The following is a 26936-nucleotide window of genomic DNA, read 5'->3' on the forward strand; positions in this document are numbered from 1 at the left end:
TTGTTGCTGAGGCAGTTTTTTTTTCTTCTTCATCACTTCATCACTTATATTCACCCAATGTCTGCCATGTTTTTGGATGACGTGATGACACGAATGCGATGTTGGTCTGTCAAAACCGAATGCAACCCGTTTATAGACAGTCCATGAATTGGCATATGCGAACGTGAGTAGATTATCGAAAAAAACAACGGTCAGACTTGAGTTCTTTATACCTCATTTGTTGATTGTTTGGTTGATAGGCTGTTGGTCGACCGAGATTTCTTTAGTACAAGACACCTGTCTGATTCATGCCATTCTTTGTGGACTAATCCATTGTGGAGGTCATGGGGATGGCACAGTCCATCACTAAGATATGTGCTACTGAAGTTGTATAGGGTTATATTACTTAAGAACAATGGTGCAACACTAATAAAAAATAATATTATTTTATAAAATGCTTTTCTCCCACGTTGGATAGCGGTCGCTGTCCGCGGTTCTGAAACACATCAGTGTGCCGTTGAATTGATGCCTTTTCCTAGACCATGTTGCTACAGAAATAAGACCGATCCTGCTTCTGTTTGAACGTTTGTTTAATAGCCTACTGATTCCGTAGGCTATCAGTAGGCTATTAACATTAACAAACATTCAAACAGAAGCAGGATCGGTCTTATTTCTGTAGAGATATATGTTTGTTTAATAGCCTACTGATTCCGTGATTCAATTCCAAAATTCTGAATTGAGCCCAACCCTGATGCCAATCCACAAACAGGATTTGCTTTTATTCTATGAAGTAATTCATGTTCTATACCTGTACAAAGACAGAGTTCACTTTTTTATTTTTGATTACCACATTTTGTGATTTTTGTTGGACTTTAGGGATATTTCATAGGTAGTTACTAGAGAATCCGTTTGTGGTGGATATTTTTAATCTCACAAATGTATCTGTTTGGTCTCTGCTTTATGTGTGAGCTGCGTTCCTCTGGCCTAGAAGATTGTCGCTGTTGTGTGCCACTTGTCAGGGACAGGTTCCTGAAAGCAGTGGCATGCCCTGGCATGGTGACATGGGGGGAGAGGGGGGAGAAATGTGACGGCATGGCAGGAATCTGAAACAGGCCCACATGCCAGTCGGCACGTCTCTGGCCACCCCCCACCCCCCATCCCAGTCCCACCATCATCGCATCCCAACGCGTGTGAACGAACATCTTCCTGCTCCTTCCTCTTCAACAAACCCAGTCTATTGATAGCAACCTCTCAGCTCTCAGCCAAGACTTTGCCTTGTGTCTGTTTTTAGGTCTGACAATATGCAGCCTACGTTTTGTTTGTGTACTATTGAATCTCAGATAATATTTTTTTGTTCCTTGTGCATCCTGTAGAATGGTGGGTGGAAGTGTTCTCTGATTAGCTTTGAGACACTCCCATGAGCAATTGAGGTCAGAACAGGCTGTTTACCAACGGGGTTAAGACAAGAGCTATAAGATTGCTCACAAATCATTGTCTTTAAGACTTCCACTCATTCATTTTGTTTCTAAACTTAGATCTTTGCACACTTATCTAGGCTACTTGTTGAAAGCAGAGGTTTTGACCAGCTGCTTGGAGTGTTCTGTAATGGTTTTTGTGTGTTGACTTGGCAAGACAAGACCAGGCTCAACATACTATCTGACCCCCTGAACCATCCTCAGATCAATCAAAGCCAAATTAACTACTGGTCATTTCTCAAGGTGGGGGGATGCAATCCTTCCAAGTTAATTGTGGAGCCTGATTGACAAGTCTCAGACTCCTTGGCCAAGAGTTTGCTTTGCTTTGATATCACTATTAGCACAGCTCTTCCTTGTGCAAGGAGAGACAAGGGCAGACGGAGAACTTGAACTCCAATCACAAAAGCATGCTGGGGTTTTGAAGACTCTAAAGGATCCCCGACTAGTGTGGGCCTGCCTTTATCCTTTTCAACTTTGCCAAAAGCAGCCAGTCTTAAAGCAGGGCCATTCTTTTTGAAGATAATGTTCTTTGTTAGATACAGTTTTCATGCAGTATGTCAAGCTCATGTGTTCATGCTCTTTTATGTTTCTCTCTCATGTTTTAGGATCTCTGCTAATAATGAAATCTTTTGGAAATAATTTCAACTTGCAGCCTTAAAAGCAGAAAAGTGAGGGCGGGGCGGTCAGGTGTGTTTGTTTACACTGCAATTGCCACTTCTGTGTGGTCTGATGTCATAAGTTCTAATTCCGAGCCGTGCAAGCTCCATGGCAACCACCACAAAGATGGCTTTGACTGTTGAAAAAAAGCAGCTTTTCAATTCTATGTAACTGAGCTGAAGCAACCCACTATTGAGCCCTGATGATGATGATGGCGAGAGAGGAACATTGAGTGTGGGAACAGCCATGAGGGTCGTACAGAAAGGGTAGTGTACACTGGGGAACAATCATCATCATCCGGTGCTCTTGTAAAGCCTGTATTCTTTGAAAGGAGAAATCTCTCTCCAGAGGGCATGGAGGATGAGTGTTTCAGAAGCACCTGCAGCAGTTCCATCCACTCTCAACACAGGTCTCATTGAGCCTCTATAATTTCCAATGGTTGTCTTTTACTGTACCATACTATATGAGCACTTGAGGGCCACATGGTTGTGATATGAGAAATACAAGTTTCAAGTCAACTGTTATTAAAAAGGAAGGAAAGCAGACACAGAATTTGATTAGAACGTTTGACCCAATGCCCAACGGCTAAGCCAGCAGATTTCAGGGCATTAGGCTGTGGTGGTTTTCGCTAGCCGGAGGAGGTACAGGTCGGGTAGATTATTGTTGTTGAAGTGATTGTGCTCTAGCCTTCACGTGAAAGGAAATGGAGTATTGTCTGAGGCTGAGCCGTCTGCCAAGACTGAGCTGGTGTTAGTGGACCAAGGCACAGGAAACCACAGCGTTTTGAACCAACAACTTCTACTGCCAGAATCCATTAACAACTTGTTTGTAGCCCTTTGTATTACACTGCTGTACTCTTTGTGTTAATCTTATTTTCAGCTCTTCCATGTGGCCTACGTCCTGATCAAGTTTGCCAACGCCCCGCGGCCTGACCTGTGGGTCCTGGAGCGCTCCCTGGACCATGGGAAAACATATGCTTCATGGCAGTACTTTGCTCGTAAGTGTTGCTGTTTATTTTCATATTAACACCATAAGCACAGTATACACATTTCTGTATTATGCTTGTGCTTTTTAAGGCTCTTGGTTGGGCGGGACTGACATTTACGTTTGAGTCATTTAGCAGACGCTCTTATCCAGAGAGACTTACAGGATCCATTAGGGTTAAGTACTTTGCTCAAGGGCACATCGGCAGATTTATCACCTAGTTGGCTATGGGATTCAAACCAGCAACCTTTTGATTACTGGCCAGGCTAGGCTACCTGCCGCCCTAACTTGAAAACGTTTAAAACAGTTGAAAACAGCATTATTGGAACATGAAGATGACCTATCGTCCAGTACATGTTTTTTCATATACCTTGAAATTCAGATGTGTTGCTGCTTAATGCAGACTAGAGGGAACTGGCAAACATTACCACACAGATGAAAATGTCATATTGTGACGAAATGTCTTCGTAAAAGATTTGTGAAGCCCATAACGTGCTGTTCTACAGAGCTGTAATACTAATACTTACCCATGAGTGCAAAAAGCTTGGTTTATGAGTGACTTATGATGCATCTATGATCCAGTCAGTAGGCCTAGTCTCTCCTATATACCGCCCCCTGGCCTACACAGACTCACCAGCCTGCTCTCAAAGTGAAGACATGTCCCGTCCCTGTGAGGCATGTGTGTGAGCACACACACCTTCCCAGCAGAAACAGCTGTGCCTCATCTCTCCTTTTGAATTTCATTTTAGGATTGTCTCTCTCTCGACGATTTATATACTCCTGGCTCTATGTATTAAATAGTCTTGATTCTTGTTATTCAGTAGATGTATCTTCATAAAAATGGCAACGATTTTTCACTGTTCAACATTCCAATTTCGATTCGGGGTTACAGTCAAGGCCCTGCAATAGACTAGCGTCCTCTCCAGGGGGTGTACTTGTACATCAAGCTGCCTCATGCTACAGAAACAGGATATAGACTCCTGCCCTATGGGCCGTTCTGGCTCAGACAAGGCTACATGCTTTTTTTCTTCTTATAGTGATGGATAAGATCAGAGGCAAAAGATGCAGATGAATTTGATAAAGAAAGTATTTTAGACAAATAACCACCAAGGCCTGTCACGGTGGGCCCCTGATAGAGAGATGATGGTATTTGACCACAGGAGGCTGTTGAGAGGAGGACAGCTCATAATAATGACTGGAATGGAGTCAATGGAATGGTATAAAAACACATGGAAACATTGTGTTTGAGCTCGATACCATTCCATTTATTCCGTTCCATCCATTACTATGAGCCCGTCCTCCTTCCAATTAAGGGGCCACCAACCTCCTGTGTATTTGACAGACCACTCTTTGTGTTCTTGATATCAGATTCTGAAAGGGAGTGCATTGAGAGGTTTGGCAAACAACCGAATGGGCGCATAGTTGGAGATGACGACCAGATCTGCACCACAGAGTACTCTAAAACTGTCCCATTGGAGAACGGAGAGGTGAGAAACTGAATTGGGAATGGGAATTGCTGAATCCTGTGAAATGTACCTAAAGACTACTACTTCTGTAGACTGATGGGGATATTGTTGTCTGAGTGATGTTGTGTTGTTGTCCAGATTGTGGTGTCCCTGGTCAACGGTCGCCCGGGCTCTAAGAACTTCAGCTATTCTCCAGTGCTGAGAGATTTCACCAAGGCCACCAACATCCGCCTGCACTTCCTCAGGACCAGCACTCTGTTGGGGCACCTCATCTCCAAGGCCCAGAGGGACCCCACTGTCACACGCAGGGTGAGACTGAGTCGCACAACAGCAGCACAGGCACCCAATTCAGTTAATTACAGTTCAGATCAATTCAGTTCAGTTCAATACAGCTCAACTCAACAAGAAATGCATCGTCAGCAGAGTACAAAACACAATGACGTTGTCTCACACCAACCTGTTATATGCAGCCTACCTGCTGCCTCATCAAATCAAATGTAGCGAAATGCTTGTGTTCCTAGTTCCAACAGTGCAGTAATATCTAACCATTCACAACAATATACACAAATGCAATTAAAAAATAATGCAATTAAGAAATATATCAATATTAGGACGAGCAATGTTCGGAGTGTGTGTGTACGTGTACCAGTCAAACGTTTGGACACACCTACTCATTCCAGGGTTATTCTTTATTTTTGATTATTTTCTTCATTGTAGAATAATAGTGAAGACATGAAATAGTTTGGATGATTTATTTAACTCCTTTGGTTACTTCTTTGGTTACCCTGGAATGAGTAGGTGTGTCCAAACGTTTGACTGGTACTGTACCTGTATAAATGCATCTTAAATGATGCTAGTGAGGGTCTGTGGCCTAGACCATGACTAAAAACCAGTTAACCCAATGTGACTCAGATCAGCTGCGGTGCCAGACAATGGCTGGGTTTGTTTAGGTGAGGTTGATATGTGTATATATAGTGTTTCAAATAGAGCTGATTGTTTTGGTTCTGCTACAATATTCAGACGGTGTTGTTCCCTCTCTGTGTGGTTGACAGTATTACTACAGCATCAAAGACATCAGTGTCGGGGGACGCTGCGTTTGTCACGGCCATGCACAGGTGTGTGGGGGACGTAACCAAGGCAACCCGAATCGGTGAGTTGAGCCCTTTTCTTACCTTCACCTGTAACATCAAGCCTCTGCACTTGTTTTTGACAAGCTAAAACATTGTTTATTTTTAACTTAGGTTCTTATTGTTGATGCTTACAATTGAATTATCTGTCTATCATTCATTCACTGTAATACGCGTATTATGTATGCAAACGTCTCCCAAAAGAAAGAGGAGAGGATCCATTGAGCAATCCAGAATGATAAACTCTTCTTTTGTAGATAGTTTATTCATCATTTACAGGTTTGAATGGATGTGTTGTGTTCAGTCAGTTGGTTTTCTGGAACGTATGGGATGAGATTAAAACTGTTGTTGGTGTAGTTTAGAGTATCTGTGTCTGAGATTGAAGAGATAGTTGGTGGTTTGATAGAAAGGAAATGACCTCATCTGTTTGTTTCCTGGCGTTGCCATTGTAAAAAGGCAACAGGTTATTTTAGTTATACTGATTAGTAGTAATTGTAAGTGTGATGTAAACCGTTGGCAAGAGGCCAAGATGATGTTGTTATAGAGGTGATGTATTTTATCGGCAATGAAAAACAATAAGGGTTAATGACATCATACTGCAGTTTGACAGTGACGACTGATCTATCCTTTGTATTTGCTTCACTCACTTTGGAAGTTATTTGACTGTTTTACACCTTACACTGCATGAAGATGCTTTTGAGTAGAGATGCTCGATATTGATTATATACAGGTAGGCTACATGACATCCTCTCTTCAAAATGAAATCACATTTTATTTTCACATGATCCGAATACAACAGGTGTAAACCTTACAGTGAAATGCTTACTTACAAGCCCTTAACCAACAATGCAGTTTTAAGAAAAATAGAAATATAACAAATAATTAAAGAGCAACAATAAAATAACAGTGCGAGGCTAATATACAGGAGGTTCATGTACAGAGTCAATGTGCTGGGGCACCGGTTAGTTGAGGTAATTGAGGTAATATGTCCATGTAGGTAGAGGTAAAGTGACTATGCAAAGATAATAAACAGAGAGTAGCAGCAGCGTAAAAATGGGGGGTAGGGTGGGGACAATGCAAATAGTCCGGGTAGCCATTTCATTAACTGTTCAAGAGTGGGGGTAGAAGCTGTTAAGAAGCCTTTTTGACCTAGACTTGGCATTCCGGTCCCGCTTGCCGTGTGGTAGCAGAGAGGACAGTCAATGACTAGGGTGGCTGGAGTCCTTGGCAATGCTTTGGGCCTTCCTCTGACACCGCCTGGTCTAGAGGTATTGGATGGCAGGAAGCTTGGCCCCATTGATGTACTGGGCCATACGCACTACTCTCTGTCGTGCCTTGCGGTCGGAGGTCGAGCAGTTACCATACCAGGCAGTGATGCAACCAGTTAGGATGCTCTTGATGGTGCAGCTGTAGACCTTTTTGAGGATTTGAGGACCCATGACAAATCTTTTCAGTCTCCTGAGGTGGAATAGGCGTTGTCATGCCCTCATCACCAATGTCTTGGTGTGTTTGGACCATGTTAGTTTGTTGATGATGTGGACACAAAGGAACTTGAAGCTCTCAACCTGCTCCTCTACAGCCCCGTTGATGAGAATGGGGACGAGCTCGGTCCTCCTTTTTCTGTAGTCCACAATCATCTCCTTTGTCTTGATCACATTGAGGGAGAGGTTGTTATCCTGGCACCACACTGCCAGGTCTCTGACCTCCTCCCTGTAAGCTGCCTGTGATCAGGCCAACCACTGTTGTGTCGTTGGCAAACTTAATGATGGTGTTGGAGTCGTGCTCAGTACAGGAGGGGACTGAGTACGCACCCCTGAGGGGGCCCTGTGTTGAGGATCAGCATGGCAGATGTGTTGTTACCTACCCTTACCACCTGGGGGCGGCCGTTAGGAAGTCCAGGATCCAGTTGCAGATGGAAGTGTTTAGTCCCAGGGTCCTTAGGTTAGTGATGAGCTTTGAGGGCACTATGGTGTTGAGCACTTAGCTGTAGTCAATGAATAGCATTCTCACATAGGTGTTCCTTTTGTCAAGGTGGGAAAGGACAGTGTGGAGTGCAATAGAAATTGCATCATCTGTGGATCTGTTGGGGCGGTATGCAAATTGGAGTGGGTCTAGGGTTTCTGGGATAATGGTGTTGATGTGAGCCATGACCAGCCTTTCAAAGCAGGACATAGCTGCAGACATGAGTGCTACGGGTCAGAAGTCATTCAGGCAGGTTACCTTTGTGTTCTTGGGCACAGGGACTATGGTGGTCTGTTTGAAACATGTTGGTATTACAGACAGGTTGAAAATGACACTTGTGCCTCCCAGGTGACGCAGTGGTTAAGGGCACTGTACTGCAGCGCCAGCTGTGCCACTAGAGACTCTGGGTTCGCGCCCAGGCTCTGTCGTAACCGGCCGCGACCGGGAGGTCCGTGGGGCGACGCACAATTGGCCTAGCGTCGTCCGGGTTAGGGAGGGTTTTGGCCAGTAGGGAAATCCTTGTCTCATCGCGCACCAGCGACTCCTGTGGCGGGCCGGGAGCAGTGCGCACTAACCAAGGTTGCCAGGTGCACGGTGTTTCCTCCGACACATTGGTGCGGCTGGCTTCCGGCGCTGTGTTAAGAAGCAGTGCGGCTTGGGAATCTGAGTATCTTGTGTATCGGAGGACACATAACTTTCAACCTTCATCTCTCCCGAGCCCGTACGGGAGTTGTAGCGATGAGACAAGATAGTAGCTACTAAACAATTGGATACCACGAAATTGGGGAGAAAAAGGGGTAAAATTAAAAAAACAACAACAAAAAAACACACAAAAAAAGAAAAAAGAAAATGACACTTGTGAGTGCATGCTCAGAGTACACATCCTGGTAGTCCGTCTGGCCCTGTGGCCTAGTGAATATTGACCAGTTTAAAGGTCTTACTCACATCGGCTATGGAGAGCGTGATCACACAGTCATCCAGAACATCTGATGTTCTCATGCATGCTTCAGCGTTGCTTGCCTCGAAGCGGGCAGAGAAGTTATTTCGCTGTTGCCTGTAATCCATGGCTTTTGGCTAGGGTATGTACGTACGTACGGTCACTGGGGACAACGTCATCAATGCACTTATTGATGAAGCCAGTGACTGTTGTGGTGTACTCCTCCATGCCATCGGAAGAATCCCAAAACTTTTTCCTGTCTGTCCTAGGAAAACAGTCCTGTAGCTTAGCATCTGCGTCCTCTGACCACTTCCTTGTTGAGTGAGTCACTGGTACTTCCTGCTTTAGTTTTAGCTTGTAAGCAGGAATCAGGAGGATAGCGTTATGGTCAGATTTCCCAAATGGAGGGCGAAGGAGAGCGTTGTACGCATCTCTGTGTGTGGAGTAACGGTGGTCTCAAGTTTTTTTTTTGTCTTCCTCTGGTTGCACATTTTATCATGACACAAGGCGAGACCCAGATACAGATGGTTGGAGTCTTACAATGTTTATGAATACAAAAGGAGTAGACAAGAGAATGGTCGTGTACAGGCAAAAGTTCAAAACCAGATCAGAGTCCAGGAGGTACAGAGTGGCAGACCGGCTCGTGGTCAAGGCAGGCAAAATGGTCAGGCAGGCGGGTTACAAAGTCCAGAAACAGGCAAGGGTCAAAACCGGGAGGACTAGAAAAAGGAGAAATGCAAAAAGCAAAAGAACGGGGAAAACCGCTGGTTGACTTGGAAACATACAAGACGAACTGGCACATGGAGACAGGAAACACAGGGATAAATACAGCGACACCTGGAGGGTGTGGAGACAATCACAAGGACAGGTGAAACAGATCAGGGTGTGACACAGTTAACATGTTAGTAGAAATGAGGTAAAATAGATGTAAGTTTCCCTGCATTAAAGTCCCCGGCAACTAGGAGCGCCGCTTCTGGATGAGAATTTCCTGTTTGTTTATGGCCCTATACAGCTCGTTGAGTGCCGTCTTAATTCCAGCATCGGTTTGTGGTGGTAAATAGACAACTACGAAAAATATAGATGAAAACTCCCTTGGTAAATAGTGTGGTAATAATATAATAGCATATCATGAGATACTACCTCAGGTGAGCAAAACCTCGAGACTTCCTTAATATTAGATTTTGCGCACCAGCTGTTATTTACAAATAGATACAGACCGCCACCCCTTACCGGAGGCAGCTGTTCTGTCTTGCTGATGGACCGAAAACCCTGCCAGCTGTATGTTATCCATGTTGTCGTAAAACCACAACTCGGTGAAACATAAGATATTACAGTTTTTAATGTCCCGTTGGTAGGATATCCTTGATCGGAGCTCATCCATTTTGTGATCCAATGATTGCACGTTGGCTAATAGGACTGGCTAAGAGGGGGTTTACTTACTCTCCTACGAATTCTCAGAAGGCAGCCGACCTCCGTCCACTTTTTCTCTGTATTTTCTTCACGCAAATGACGTGGATTTGGGCCCGTTCCAGAGAAAGCAGTATATCCTTCGTGTCAGACTCGTTAAAGAAAAATCTTCTTCGTCCAGTTCGAGGTGAGTAATTGCTGTGCGGATGTCCAGAAGTTATAGCATAATGTTGTAGCAGCAACATTATGTACAAAATCAACGCAAAAAATGAACAAAATAGCACAGTTGGTTAGGAGCACGTAAAACAGCAGCCATCCCCTCCGGCGCCGTTCTTGGAGAGTCATACGTGAAAGAATGATGCAGGAAACCCAGATGTCTCTTCTTTTCTCCTCCTGTCTTTAGGCTGCAGTGCGAGTGCAAACACAACACCTGTGGTGAGTCATGTGACCGTTGCTGTCCAGGGTTCAACCAGAAGCCATGGCGGGTGGCGACAACAGACAGCCCCAATGAGTGCCAACGTGAGTACCACCCTCCACCATCACTCTCCTCTCTTTGCTACCCTCCACCCTTACCCTCCTCGCTTTATCCCCCTCAACTCTCCTCTCTCTGTCATCCTCCATTGTCACCCTCCTCTCTTAGTCAGTCTCCATCCTCACCCTCTTCTCTTTGTTCTCTGACTGTTCTGTCTGTGTCCCAACGTTAGTGCCATGCTCCACCCTCGCTCTGCTGTATCTGTTCTCTATTCACACTACTGAGTCAAACCAAGCCAAACCAAGCTGTACTGAACGGACCTGCTTGCACATCCACGACAATACATAATTACTGGAACTGTGCTGAAAAGTACAACTTGTAAAGAACTAATAGCCAAGCCTGCATAGTTTGGTTTGTGATGCCACGATATTGTTAACTAGGTATGTGGGTATGACCGTTGTTTCCTATCTCTGCTTTGTCACAAAGGAGTTTTATATGCATGTATTTTTTTCTTTCCATGGTAGCAATATCTTATCTTTATGATTCTCCCACCATCTCTTCTACCGTTAGCTTCAGTGCTAAATGCCCTGATATGGTGTTGGAACTAGGAAGAGTCCTCAGCAAACTGTTGAGGGCGTTACTCATGTGGTATGTGGTGATGAACTTCACTGTATCCAGTCTACTGTAGCTAGCCCAGCGCCACTACTGCTGTACTCTATACAGCCGGCCAGTCAGTCCCAATGCCAGCTGGTTCCAAATTGCCTTGGCCTGTTGACAAGATCCTGAGTCGGAGATGTTGAAACTTGACCCTGCAACTCTACAACCGCAGAACAAGAGAGAGCAAAAGAGAGATAGCAAGGGAGAAGTCTGTAATTCAATCAGTACACCCACGTATTACAAATGCACCCTAACCATTCATAAACATTAACCAGGCAGATTTAGGAGGAGGTTTTACAGGAGAAATTAGAGGAAGTACAGTCCTGTTAAAAGGCCTCACATAACAGAGAACAAAACAGAAACAATGTCTGATAAAACTGCAGTTCCTCACAATAAAATTACAGCTCTTAATAAAGATTGTTTAAAAAAAGAAACCGCTCTATACGACATTAAAACAAATCGTTTTGAGCTTGATAGACTTTATAGTTGCACTTTTTGGAACGGATATTAACGGATAGTAACATAGTAGCTAGATATAATATATAAAATACAGTACTGACTCTTACCTGTCTGTGTGTGCGTGTCTGTTTCATGTGTGTCTCTGATTTGTGTGTTTGTTTCTGTTTTTTCTCACAGCCTGCCAGTGCCATTCACATGCCACTGAGTGTTATTATGACCCAGAGGTGGAGCAGAGGACAGCAAGTTTAGACACCTTCGGCAGTTACAACGGTGGAGGAGTGTGCATCAACTGCCAGGTATTAAGCCCGTTTCAAGTCCGAATATATTCCTGTATGTGTGTGTGTGTGTGTTTGTGTGTGTGTGTGTGCGCGCGCATGAAAGATAAGCGCCATAGACTATATTTTGATATCCTCATCAATATATGTCCATCTTTTGGATTTTATGCGGGGCATGCAACATTGTAATTTGGCATTTTGTATGGTATGTATAGCATGCATGTGGGTGCTCTTTAAGATGAACCTGGAGCATGCCTACACTAGAATGAGAACAGGGGTAGTGTTCAGTAGGCACAAAACAGAAGTGAATGGAGTGAAACTAGGCACTACTTGCATTTGATATGATTTATTAGGATCCCCATTACCCGACGCCAAAGGCGACAGCTAGTCTTACTGTGGTCCGACATTAAATGAAAAATACATTACAGACAAAATAGTTTACAATTTACATACATTTAAAAACATTAACGTGTGTGTGTGTGTGTGTGTGTGTGTGTGTGTGTGCATCTATCAGTTACACATACATGTCAGTACATACACACACAACAAGTAGGTTACAACAACAACTAACAGCAGGGGTCTAGACAGCCACAAGCCCGGGACAATTCATGGTCCCAGCCACAATGGCTAACCGCGTCCCGGGCTGCGTTCAAACCTTCATGAAAACCTTGCTAGCTTGATAGGTAGCTAGCTAGCAGCTAGGCTAGCTGCTACGCCTAAAACAACAAATCGAGCTCTCTCTCATTCCGTGTTCAACAGGAAGTGGTCACAGATCTATTAGAGGCATTTGTCCAATAAAAAACACACATATTTTTTTCTGTGCCATTGGAAAACGTTTTGCTATTTTGTGCCCTAATGAACATGACCCAGATCTACGAGCAGGCATGGAGGTCTGTAATGGAAGTTTCAATAAGCATGGATCAGTTTTAAGTCAACATACACACGGTGGATATTCTCTGTACTAAACTCCTTGTGCAAACGGCATGAAGATAAATCCCTCTCTGTGCAAATGTTGGCATGTCTTCCAAATCAAACAAGATGTCAGCCAGCTCATTTTGACTAAATCTCCCAAGACAAAGTAATGTTTCTCAAAAACAATTATGAGATGCACTATTATCATTTGGGACTAAAATGCCCTTGCAGGAAGCATGTTTAAACAAGCCATCTACACTGCATGCACACTCAGTGTGAAAGAAGATAAGGTCCCAAATGCAAACAGATAGATTAGCAACTGTAAGGTGTGTTTGATACAAACATTTATCTATAGTTTTAGAAAACAGTTTTGCATTTTGTCTTCTTGCTTTAGAGGAACCTTAGTTGCCCTCTAAAACATTGTGTCCCTCTGACACACTCACTCCATTCATTCTAAAGCAGGACAGGAGTGTGTTGTGTGACGTTTGTCTGATATCTCTGTCTATTTCCCTCTCACTAGCACAACACGGCGGGAGTGAACTGTGAGCTTTGTGCTGACGGATTCTACAGACCCCATGGAGTGCCTCCACAGTCTCACAGTGGCTGTATTCGTGAGTGAGACCCTTCCTTCTCTTCAAACTGTATTTCTCAGTTTTTCCTTTCTCTATGGTCGTAGTGTCTTCCTTTTTTCCTAAGTGCCTAATGATGTGAACGTATCACATTTAGTTGCAGTACAGTACCATTCAAAAGTTTGGACACACCTACTTATTCAAGGGTTTTTCTTTATTTTTACTATTTTCTACATCAGTCAACGTCAGTCAATCCGGAAAATTTCATGAACTTTGAACGTTTCTTCAAGTGCAGTCGCAAAAACCATCAAGCGCTGTGATGAAACTGGCTCTCATCAGAACCGCCACAGGAAATGAAGACTCAGAGTTCATTAGAGTTAACTGCACCTCAGATGGCTGCCCAAATAAATGCTTTACAGCATTCAAGTAACAGACACATCTCAACATCAACTGTTCAGAGGAGACTGTGTGAATCAAGCCTTCGTGGTCAAATTGACACCAATAAGAAGAAGAGACTTGCAACACAAGCAATGGACATTAGACTGGTGTAAATCTGTCCTTTGGTCTAATGAGTCAAAATTTGAGATTTTTGGTTCCAACCGCCGTGTCTTTGTGAGACGCAGAGTAGGTGAACGGATGATCTCAGCATGCATGTTTCCCATCATAAAGCATGGAGGAGGTGGTGTGATGGTGTGGGGTGCTTTGCTGGTGACACTGTTGGGGAGTTATTTAGAATTCAAGGCACACTTAACCAGCATGGCTACCACAGCATTCTGCAGTGATACGCCATCCCATCTGGTTTGCGGTTAGTGGGACTATCATTTGTTTTTCAACTGGACAATGACCCAACACACTTCCAGGCTGTGTAAGGGCTGTTGGACCAAGAAGGAGAGTGATGATGCTGCATCAGATTACCTGGCCTCCATAATCACCCGACCTCAACCCAATTGAGATGGTTTGGGATGAGTTGACCGCAGAGTGAAGGAAAAGCAGCCAACAAGTGCTCAGCATATGTGGGAACTCCTTCAAGACTGTTGGAAAAGCATTCCTCATGAAGAATGTCAAGAGTGTGCAAAGCTGTCATCAAGGCAAAGGGTGGCTACTTTGAAGAATCTCAGATATAAAATATATATTTTTTTGTTACTACATGATGCCATATGTGTTATTTCCTAGTGTTGATGTCTTCACTATTGTTCTACGATGTAGTAAATATAGTAAAGAAAATGAAAAACCCTTGAATGAGTAGGTGTTCAAACTTTTGACTGGTACTGTATATAAAAATAGTTGGGTATTAATGTTTAGTAAAGAGCTAGTGTAGCTTGCTTTCTGACCTATGACTAATACGTAAGACCAAAATGGAACAGAGACTTCCATAGACTTTGGTGTTGTTTCTGACAGGCACACACATACACACAGTGGCACCAACCACTAGCACTAGCCACTTGTATTGTTGCTAAATTCAGTGCCACACTTGTTTACATTGCTAGCATAGTATGTTGTTGTTGTTCCTCGCCACATAAATAGCTGCAAGTTGTGATTGGGCTTTGAGAGGTGATGGAATTAAAATGGTTGCCCTCAGTGCTTAGAAAAGAGCAAAGAAGCCACAAACTCAATTAAGGTCAATGCCCATTCGCCACTCACTGTGCTGTTGCAAACTGTAACCTGTTCCGTTGGCTGATATTGAAACCTGTAAGAAATGAATGATTTAACGTGATAGAAAATCCATATATATTGTTTTACCTGCTCATAGCTAACAAAGACAATAGGGATCATTTATACTGAACTCCTTTGGACTCCCATTGTACAATGGTGACATGTTAGATACAATTCCTGTTTTCCTCATTCGATACTACCTCGACCAACCAGTCACTCATTCTGCCGAGCATATGTAAACCAGTGCTCAGTAGTTGTAAACCAAGCCTGTGTTAGGGTAGGTGGCAACGAGCCACGTTCGAGTGATTCATTATACACAGATAAAAGTCAAGGGGCTAACTTGGTATAGAATTTCTTAAAGAACTCAGTTGTAAACCCATCAGGCCCTGGAGCCTTGCTGCTCTGCATTGACTTGATAGACTGAAGGCTGAGAGGGGAATCAAGGTCATCTGCAGTTTCAGCCTCAACTGTGGGAGTCTCCAGTTCACCCAAAATGTAGTCATATTGGCAGTATCTGATGGAAATAGAAAGGAATAGAAAGATTTGAAGCTGTCATTGATCCCCGTAGGGTCAGAAATCAAGCTATTAGAGGAATCATTCATTTTGGGAATCAGTTTTAACTGGTGTATGAGCAGACTACTTGCCCTGTCGCCATGTTCATAGTAGGTACCACGTGAATGCAATAGTAACCGGTTTGCATCTGTAGTGGACAAGAGATTGAAGTCGTATTGTAAGTTCAAGCGTTGCTTATATTGCTCTGGGGATGGCGTCTGGTCATACTGATGGTCCAAGTCAAGGAAGGCTTTAGTGAGTTCTTTAGTGAGTTTAGCTTTCTAAATTTAGTTTAAATGAGAAGAATAAGAAATCATTTATCCTCTAAGATAGGCCTTAAGTGATTCCAATAAGAGAGAATGAGAGGTTGAGCTTGTCTGATTTGAAAAAAGAATGATCAGTAGAAGTGGAGATAACGTTACAGAAGTCTGCATCAGACAGGAGAAGAGAATTGAAACTCCAGAGAGGAGTAAGAGTCTGTCGAGGGCTAAAGGTCCATAGTCAGAAATTACAATGGGTAAATATTCAGAAGAGGTGACATTTGGAAGTAACTTATGAGCAATAAAGAAATATTTAATATGAGAAAAAGAATGGTGTACATGTGAAATGAAAGAATACTCTCTTGCCTGGGGATTCTGACATCTCCAGGGATCTGCACACCCATTCTGAACCATAAAATCTGAGGAGGACTTTGACATAGCAGAGGGAGACATAGTTCTGGGGTTGGAGCGGTCTAAAGCCGGGCTAATAACACAATTCAGATCCCCGACAAATATCAAAAGATGGGTGTTCAGAGAAATTATTTTCCTCAGCAACCCATTGGCAAATTCAACATCATCAAAATTAGGAGCATATACATAGACCAATAATACAGGTGTGTGCCAAATGGTGCCAGTTATGATTAAATATCTCCCATTACTGTCTGAAATAACATTGAAATGTATTATTTTACTAACCAAAATTGCAACCCCTCTGGCTTTGGAGTTAAAGTCTGAATGGAAAACCTGACTAAACCTGGAGTTTTGCAGCCTTGAGTGATCTTTAATGCGTAAATGGGTCTCTTGTAAAAAATACCACATCTGCTTTTAGCTTTTTCAAATGAGAGAAGACCCTAAACCTCTTGACAGGATTGTTCATTGCCTTAGTATTCCAAGATAAAAAAACTTTATAAGATTAGCCTTCTAAAATATTGAAATGAAAAAGGTGTGAAAACAGACCAAGCATTTGCAAAGATAAGAGAAAACTGATTAAAAAAGCTAAGGGAAATAAAAATAAAAAATAATAAAAATTTGGACCGAAAATGTCACTCCCCCTCCCCTCCCCTCCCCAGCGAATAGAAACAGCGCAGCATCGGTGCATATAAACAGAAAACCTTCCTATCCTAATGCGGAGAGGCTCCGTAGCACCAGTCATGAAATATATTTGAAAAGGCATTCACAAAATGGTAAGGTAGGTCAACGCGCGGCTCCAGCTGCAGGACGCCGACCATGATGATGATCCCGGGGTTCAGGAGTGGACCGGGAACCTACCGAACTGGCTGAGGCGCGGGAGCATGACGACCTAGAGCACCGGAGAGAGAGTATACGTGACAGTACCCCCTCTCCGGCTCGTTCAGCTCCAGCCACAGGACGCTAACCCCAGGGACGATCCTGGGGATCCGGAGCGGACTGGTCGCCTCTGCTGAGGTGCAGAAACCTGACGAACCAGCTGAGGAATGAACCTGATAAACTGGCTGAGGCACAGGAATCTGTTCACCCAGCTTCGGCATGGGAGCCTATCGAATCCGCTGAGACATGGGAGCCTACAAACCAGCTGATGCCTCCCAGGTAGCACTGGGTCCAACACCCGGACCCGACATCACCCCCAACACCAAAACAAAACAAAAAACAGTCCCTGATGTTTCCATTTGTTGAGTCATCATTCTGTAACGATGTACGCTGAGAGTCGGGAAGCAAGTTCAGGGAGTGAATACATTTAATAAATAAACAAAACAAGAAACACAAAGAGCGTGCGGACATGACAGATACAGGAACAATGATGACTGGGGAAGAAACCAAAGGGAGTAACATATATACATTTGAAGTCGGAAGTTTACATACACCGTAGTCAAATACATTTAAACTCAGTTTTTCACAATTCCTGACATTTAGTCCTAGTAAAAATTCCCTGTCTTAAGCCAGTTAGTATCACCACTTTATTTTAAGAATGTGAAATGTCAGAATAATAGTAGAGAGAATTATTTATTCGTTCATCACATTCCCAGTGGGTCAGAAGTTTTAGTACACTCAATTAGTATTTGCTAGCATTACCTTTGAATTGTTTAACTTGGGTAAAACATTTTGGGTAGCCTTCCACAAGCTTCAAACAGTAAGTTGGGTGAATTTTGGCCCATTCCTCCTGACAGAGCTGGTGTAACTGAGTCAGGTTTGTAGGCCTCCTTGCTCGCACACACATTTTCAGTTCCGCCCACATACAGTGCCTTGCGAAAGTATTCGGCCCCCTTGAACTTTGCGACCTTTTGCCACATAAAGATATAAAACTGTATTTTTTTGTGAAGAATCAACAACAAGTGGGACACAATCATGAAGTGGAACGACATTTATTGGATATTTCAAACTTTTTTAACAAATCAAAAACTGAAAAATTGGGCGTGCAAAATTATTCAGCCCCCTTAAGTTAATACTTTGTAGCGCCACCTTTTGCTGCGATTACAGCTGTAAGTCGCTTGGGGTATGTCTATCAGTTTTGCACATGGAGAGACTGACATTTTTTTCCCATTCATCCTTGCAAAACAGCTCGAGCTCAGTGAGGTTGGATGGAGAGCATTTGTGAACAGCAGTTTTCAGTTCTTTCCACAGATTCTCGATTGGATTCAGGTCTGGACTTTGACTTGGCCATTCTAACACCTGGATATGTTTATTTTTGAACCATTCCATTGTAGATTTTGCTTTATGTTTTGGATCATTGTCTTGTTGGAAGACAAATCTCCGTCCCAGTCTCAGGTCTTTTGCAGACTCCATCAGGTTTTCTTCCAGAATGGTCCTGTATTTGGCTCCATCCATCTTCCCATCAATTTTAACCATCTTCCCTGTCCCTGCTGAAGAAAAGCAGGCCCAAACCATGATGCTGCCACCACCATGTTTGACAGTGGGGATGGTGTGTTCAGCTGTGTTGCTTTTACGCCAAACATAACGTTTTGCATTGTTGCCAAAAAGTTCAATTTTTGTTTCATCTGACCAGAGCACCTTCTTCCACATGTTTGGTGTGTCTCCCAGGTGTCTTGTGGCAAACTTTAAACAACACTTTTTATGGAAATCATTAAGAAATGGCTTTCTTCTTGCCACTCTTCCATAAAGGCCAGATTTGTGCAATATACGACTGATTGTTGTCCTATGGACAGAGTCTCCCACCTCAGCTGTAGATCTCTGCAGTTCATCCAGAGTGATCATGGGCCTCTTGGCTGCATCTCTGATCAGTCTTCTCCTTGTATGAGCTGAAGGTTTAGAGGGACGGCCAGGTCTTGGTAGATTTGCAGTGGTCTGATACTCCTTCCATTTCAATATTATCGCTTGCACAGTGCACCTTGGGATGTTTAAAGCTTGGGAAATCTTGTTGTATCCAAATCCGGCTTTAAACTTCTTCACAGCAGTATCTCGGACCTGCCTGGTGTGTTCCTTGTTCTTCATGATGCTCTCTGCGCTTTTGACGGACCTCTGAGACTATCACAGTGCAGGTGCATTTATACGGAGACTTGATTACACACAGGTGGATTGTATTTATCATCATTAGTCATTTAGGTCAACATTGGATCATTCAGAGATCCTCACTGAACTTCTGGAGAGAGTTTGCTGCACTGAAAGTAAAGGGGCTGAATAATTTTGCACGCCCAATTTTTCAGTTTTTGATTTGTTAAAAAAGTTTGAAATATCCAATAAATGTCGTACCACTTCATGATTGTGTCCCACTTGTTGTTGATTCTTCACAAAAAAATACAGTTTTATATCGTTATGTTTGAAGCCTGAAATGTGGCAAAAGGTCGCAAAGTTCAAGGGGGCCGAATACTTTCGCAAGGCACTGTATTTTCGATAGGCTTGAGGTCAGGGCTTTGTGATGACCACTCCAATAACTTGACTTTGTTGTCCTTAAGCCATTTTGCCACAACTTTGGAAGTTTGCTTGGGTCATTGTTAATTTGCGACCAAGCTTTAACTTCCTGTCTGATGTCTTGAGATGTTGCTTCAATGTATCCACATAATTTTCCTGCCTCATGATCTAGTTTGTGAAGTGCACCATTCCCTCCTGCAGCAAAAGCACCCTCACAACATGATGCTGCTTCCCCCGTGCTACACAGTTGGGATGGCATTCTTCGGCTTGCATGCCTCCCCCTTTTACCTCACAACATAACGATGGTCATTATGGCCAAACAGTTCAATTTTTGTTTCATCAGACCAGAGGACATTTCTCCAAAAAGTACGATCTGCCGGCTCATGACAGACGGGAGACTCTGGCGGCTCATGACAGACGGGAGACTCTGGCGGCTCATGACAGACGGGAGACTCTGGCGGCTCATGACAGACGGGAGACTCTGGCGGCTCATGACAGACGGGAGACTCTGGCGGCTCATGACAGACGGGAGACTCTGGCGGCTCATGACAGACGGGAGACTCTGGCGGCACCGGACAGGCGGGAGACTCCGGCGGCACCGGACAGGCGGGAGACTCCGGCGGCGCTGACGAGGAGGTAGGCTCCGGCAGCACTGGAGAGGAGGAAGGCTCTGGTAGCGCTGGACAGGCGAAGCGCACTGTTGGCCTGGTGCATGGTGCTGGCACTGGTGGTACTGGGCCGAGGACACGCACAGGAAGCCTGGTGCGGGGAGCTGCCACCGGAGGGCTGGTGCGTGGAGGTGGTACTGGATAGACCGGACCGTGCAGGCGCACTGGAGCTCTTGAGCACCGAGCCTGCCCAACCTTACCTGGTTGAATGCTTCCGGTCGCCCTGCCAGTGCGGCGAGGTGGAATAGCCCGCACTGGGCTATGCAGGCAAACCGGGGACACCGTGCGCAAGGATGGTGCCATGTAAGCCGGCCCAAGGAGACGCACTGGAGACGAAGCAGGCTCTACGCATCTCATGACACTTGGCTCGATGCCCACTCTAGCCCGGCCGATACGAGGAGCTGGTATGTACCGCACCGGGCTATGCACCCGCACTGGAGACACCGTGCGCTCCACAGCATAACACGGTGCCTGCCCGGTCTCTCTAGCCCTCCGGTAAGCACAGGAAGTTGGCGCAGGTCTCCTACCTGCCTTCGCCATACTCCCTGTGTGCCACCCCCCCCAAGACATTTTTGGGGCTGACTCTCAGGCTTCCATCCACGTCGCTGTGCTGCCTCCTCATACCAGCGCCTCTCCGCCTTCGCTGCCTCCAGCTCTTCTTTGGGGCGGCGATATTGTCCTGGCTGTGCCCAGGGTCCTTTACCGTCCAAGATTTCCTCCCATGTGCAGAAATCTGGATTTTGCTGCTCCTGCTGCCGCTGCCTGTCACCACGCCGCTTGGTCCTGTTGTGGTGGGTGATTCTGTTACGGTTTTCTTCCGGTGAAAGAAAGGAGGACCAAAATGCAGCGTGGTTGTTTATAAACATCTTTAATAAAGATGAAAATACGAACAATATACAAAAACAATAAACGTGAAAAACCGAAACAGCCCTATCTGGTGCAACAAACACAGAGACAGGAACAATCACCCACGAAACACTCAAAGAATATGGCTGCCTAAATATGGTTCCCAATCAGAGACAACGATAAACACCTGCCTCTGATTGAGAACCACTTTAGGCAACCATAGACTTACCTAGACTACTTCACTAAACCACAATCCCATAACCTACAAAAAAAACCTAGACAAAACACACCACATAAATACCCATGTCACACCCTGGCCTGACCAAAATAATAAAGAAAACACAAAATACTAAGGCCAGGGCGTGACAACAGCCCTCCTATTTTAAACTTGAAGTATCTGTCCTCAAGTCTTTCCTACTCCATCTCTTCATCTCTGTTAAATGTTGCATCAGGATGAAAGGGGGGATGGAGGGAGGGGGAGAGGGAGCGGCCTGGGTTATTCTGGAGTGAAGTAACAAGTCCTACAGTAAAACTGTGTTCCCATAGTCACCTTGTTAGCCCTCCTCTGCATCTAAAACCTCAGATGAGAAGACATTCATATGAATCTTACATTTTAGTATAATGTTCTCATATTCAATCAAATACTGTAATACTGCACCAGCACAGCAGAAACCATCTCACTTGTAAAAAGCCCTACGGACCTTATTAGAGAATAGAATTAATGTGTAAAGTAAAGGTAATTTGGTATTTGTCAGGATACATATTTTTTTGTTCATTCAAGTAAGAAGAACCTGTGTGGGCTTCTTGGAGAAAAAAGGCAATTATTATATAGAACAGAATGCATGGAAGGCAATTTAATTTTCAAAACAAATTGCTCTTGTCTATGTTTGTCACTGTAATGATTGTCCTACTCTTCTGAGGAGGAGTAGGAAGGATCAGATTAATATGCAGCTTGGTATGTGTCCATGTTAATATTTATTAAAACTGAACACAAAAACAAAATAACAAGAGAACGAACGAAAACGAAACAGTTCTGTCTGGTGCAGACACAGAGACAGAAAACAATCACCCACAACTCAAAATGGGAAAACAGGCTACATAAGTATGGCTCTCAATCAGAGACAATGATAGACAGCTGCCTCTGACTGAGAACCATTCCAAGCCAAACACATAGACAAAGAAAGAATACCCACATCACACCCTGACCAAACTAAAAATAGAAACATACAAAGCAATCTACGGTCAGGGCGTGACAGTCACGGCCGTCTTCCTGGAAGGAATAAGTGGACCAAAGTGCAGTGTGGTGAGCGTACATTTTCCTTTATTATGGAATGACGCCAACAAAACAAGAAACCAGATAAACAACCATGAAGCTTACAAGGGCTAAATGCCACTAACACAAGTCAACTACCCACACTGATGTAGGGATAAAGGACTACCTAAGTATGATTCCCAATCAGAGACAACGATCCAAACCATATAACGACGATCCAAACCATAATGACGGTCCATTTGATATACAGTTGAAGTCGGAATTTTACACACACTTAGTCATTAAAACTCGTTTTCAACCACTCCACACATTTCTTGTTAACAAGCTATAGTTTTGGCAAGTCGGTTAGGACATCTACTTGGTACATGACACAAGTAATTATTCCAACAATTGTTTACAGACAGATTATTTCACTTATAATTCACTGTATCACAATTCCAGTGGGTCAGAGGTTTACATACACTAAGTTGACTCTGCCTTTAAACAGCTTGGAAAATTCCAGAAAATTCTGTCATGGCTTTAGAAGCTTCTGATAGGTTAATTGACATCATTTGAGTCAATTGGAGTTGTACCTGTGGATGTATTTCAAGGACTACCTTCAAACTCTTTGCTTGACATCATGGGAAAATCAAAAGAAATCAGCCAAGACCTCAGAAAAAACATTGTAGACCTCCACAAGTCTGGTTCATCCTTGGGGGCAATTTCCAAACGCCTGAAGGTACCACGTTCATCTGTACAAACAATAATACGCAAGTATAAACACCATGGGACCACACAGCCATCATACCGCTCAGGAAGGAGACACGTTCTGTCTCCTAGAGATGAACTTACTTTGGTGTGAAAAGTGCAAATCAATCCCAGAACAACAGCAAAGGACCTTGTGAAGATGCTGTAGGAAACAGGTACAAAAGTATCTATATCCACAGTAAAACGAGTCCTATATCGACATAACCTGAAAGGCCGCACAGCAAGGAAGAAGCCACTGCTCCAAAACCGCCATAAATAAGCCAGACTATGGTTTGCAACTGCACATGCGGACAAAGATCGTACTTTTTTGAGAAATGTCCTCTGATCTGATGAAAGAAAAATGGAACTTTGACCATAATGACCATCGTTGTGTTTGGAGGAAAAAGGGGGACGCTTGCAAGCTGAAGAACACCATCCCAACCGTGAAGCGTGGAAGTGGCAACATGTTGTGGGGTTGCTTTGCTGCAGGGGGGAATGGTGCACTTCACAAAATAGATGGCATCATGAGGCAGGAAAATTATGTGGATATATTGAAGCAACATCTCAAGACATCAGTCAGGAAGTTAAAACTTTGTCGCATATGGGTCTTCCAAATGGACAATGACCCCAAGCATACTTCCGAAGTTGTGGCAAAATGGCTTAAGGACAACAAAGACAAGGTATTGGAGTGGCCATCACAAAGACCTGACCTCAATCCTATCGAAAATGTGTGGGCAGAACTGAAAATGCGTGTGCGAGCAAGGAGGCCTACAAACCAGACTCAGTTACACCAGCTCTGTCAGGAGGAATAGGCTAAAAATCACCCAACTTATTGTGGGAAGCTTTTGGAAGGCTACCCAAAATGTTTTACCCAAGTTAAACAATTTAAAGGCAATGCTACCAAATACTAATTGCGTGTATGTAAACTTTTGCCCCACTGGGAATGTGTTGAAAGAAATAAAAGCTGAAATAAATAATTCTCTCTACTATTATTCTGACATTTCACATTCGTAAAATAAAGTGGTGATCCTAACTGACCTTAGACAGGGAATTGTTACTTGGATTAAATGTCAGGAATTGTGAAAAACTGAGTTTAAATGTATTTGGCTGAGGTGTATGTAAACTTCCGACTTCAACTGTATTTTCTTAAACAGAATATTTAGTTAGAAAAATAAGGTGCACATCTCTTAAATTAAAGAAAATTAAAATAACACAAAACTGTGACAATACATATTTGTGTGTGTCACATATAATCTGACTCAGAGACAATTTAGCAGGAGATTGATAAAACACAATCCTGACGTCACTGTGCTGTTTATGCCCACATAGTATGCTCATTTAATTTCCATTCCCATGTCAGTCTGGATGAGAAACTAATGCATCGCATGTATAGGAAATGCTTCTAAGCCCTTAAGTGAGCTCAACAGCGGAAGGTGTTTTCTTGGGAAAACACAGACTGTGAAAGCTTGCTAGCTCCATCATCATTTTCTTTGATTGTTGTCATATACAGTGCATTCGGAAAATATTCAGACTCCTTCCCTTTTTCCACATTTTGTTATGTTACAGCCTTATTCTTATTCCTCATCAATCTACACACAATACCCCATAATGAAAAAGCGAAAACAGGTTTTGGACATTTTTGCCTATGTATAAAAAATAAGTATTTAGACCCTTTGCTATGAGACTAGAAATTGAGATCAGGTGCATCCTGATTATCTTTGAGATGTTTCTACAACTTGGAGTTCACCTGTGGTAAATTCAATTGATTGATTTGGAAGGCACACACCTGTCTATATAAGGTCCCATGGTTGACCGTGCATGTCAGAGCAAAAACCAAGCCATGAGGTCAAAGGAAGGAGCTCCGAGACAGGATTGTGTCGAGGAACAGCTCTGGGGAAGGGTACCCAAGAACACATTGAAGGTCCCCAAAAACACAGTGACCTTCATCATTCATAAATGGAAGAAGTTTGGAACCACCAAGACTCTAGAGCTGGCCACCCAGCCATACTGCAATCGGGGGAGAAGGGCCATGGTCAGGGAGGTGACCAAGAACCCGATGGTCACTCTGACAGAGCTCCAGAGTTCCGTTGTGAAGATGGGAGAACCTTCCAGGACAACCATCTCCAGCCTGAATTCCAAGAGTCATGTCTGGAGGAAACCTGGCACCATCCCTACGGTGAAGCATGGTGGTGGTACCATCATCAGACTTTTCAGGATTGAGGGGAAGATGAACGGAGCAAAGTATTGAGAGATCCTTCATGAAAACCTGCTCCAGAGCACTCCGGACCTCAGACTGGAGTGAAGGTTCACCTTCCAACAGGACAATGGCCCTAAGCACACAACCAAGACAACGCAGTAGTGGCTTCGGGACAAGTCTCTGAATGTTCTTGAGTGGCCCAGCCAGAGCCCAGACTTGAACCCGATCTAACATCTCCGGAGAGACCTGAAAATAGCTGTGTAGTGATGCTCCCCTTCCAAGCTGACAGGGATTCAGAGGATCTGCAGAGAAGAATGGGAGAAACTCCCCAAATACAGGTGTGCCAAGCTTTTAGCGTCTCACCAAGAAAATTCAAGGTTGTAATCACTGCCAAAGGTGCTTCAACAAAGTACTGAGTAAAGTGTCTGAATACTTATGTAAATGTGATATTTCCGTTTAAAAATTGTAATACATTTTAAAAAATGGCTAAACCTGTTTTTGCTTTGTCATTATGGGGTATTGTGTGTAGGTTGATAAGATTTTTTTTAAATCAATTTAAAATAAGACTGAATTGTAATAAAATGTGGAAATGTGTGTGTGTGTGTGTGTGTGTGTGTGTGTGTGTGTGTGTGTGTGTGTGTGTGTGTGTGACTACAGCCTGCAGGTGTGATGCCAGGACAACTGCTGCTTGTGAGATGGGGACAGGACGCTGCCGATGCCGGGCAGAATTCACGGGAAACAACTGTGAACGCTGTGCAGATGGTTACTATGGCTACCCGCAGTGCATCAGTACGTAAACTCTCCTAATTTCTAAGATGTACCAATTATTTGTATAAAGCGATTATTTGGGATTGGAAATGTATTGTACGCAGAGGGAATTAATGACTGAATGAATGAATGAATGGCTGGCGGGACAGACACACTAATTAACCAACGAACAACAAATAAATGACTGAATGACCAGTGGGAGAATGAACAAATGTATGAATGAATAACAAATAAGAAGGCGTATAATATAGCCCTGCCCTAGCTTGGTTTACATTTGGACACAGGGTGAGGAAGGAAACTCCTTCAGAAGCTCTTAATTGAGGAAGTCCTGCTTTTGACCTCAGAGGAAGCTTTACTATACAGTAAGAGCCCATGCAGAATGTTGTGAGGAGTTGGGATCGGAAGAAGGCTAATTGACCTCATTCCTATATAACATGTAAGAATTTTTGTTGAATTATTTCATGTTTTGGATCAACATTCCCAGATCTAAAGAAAAAAAAACAAGTATGCAGGATATGTTTCCAGCTGTGTGAGGGAGCTGGCCGACGCCCTCTCACATTGACGAGACAGAGATGGTGATAGGCTATTGTTATTAAAACTTTCATGCAGTACCAGCAGTCCTCCTCACACTGAACATCATCCTCCATTTTTAAAGAAACTGAGCACTTGAAGCAGAAGCCACAGGTGTGTGCAATTAGCTAAGTTGAAAGGCTCACAAGTAGTCAACTGACAATTAAAGGGACATTCTACATTCTATGTGGCGACGTCCTTTAAGTAAGGGCTTGCCAATCATGGACTTTGGTCTGACACCA

The 26936-nt window shown here is 43.7% G+C and overlaps 1 protein-coding gene across 5 annotated transcripts in view; it reads left to right on the plus strand.

Annotated features, from left to right (window-relative positions):
• Positions 1-26936, plus strand: part of LOC110530407 (laminin subunit alpha-3) — a 115798-nt gene that overhangs the window by 23267 nt on the left and 65595 nt on the right. For all 5 annotated transcript variants that reach the window (XM_036986046.1, XM_036986043.1, XM_036986045.1 and 2 more), the window contains 8 exons: positions 2991-3108; positions 4464-4582; positions 4700-4870; positions 5614-5711; positions 10398-10513; positions 11760-11878; positions 13290-13380; positions 26014-26145. In XM_036986046.1, the coding sequence (XP_036841941.1) occupies positions 2991-3108; positions 4464-4582; positions 4700-4870; positions 5614-5711; positions 10398-10513; positions 11760-11878; positions 13290-13380; positions 26014-26145 (964 nt within the window). The remainder of the gene's footprint in view (positions 1-2990; positions 3109-4463; positions 4583-4699; positions 4871-5613; positions 5712-10397; positions 10514-11759; positions 11879-13289; positions 13381-26013; positions 26146-26936) is intronic.

Source organism: Oncorhynchus mykiss, chromosome 8, assembly GCF_013265735.2.
Source record: "Oncorhynchus mykiss isolate Arlee chromosome 8, USDA_OmykA_1.1, whole genome shotgun sequence".
NCBI lineage: Eukaryota > Metazoa > Chordata > Actinopteri > Salmoniformes > Salmonidae > Oncorhynchus > Oncorhynchus mykiss.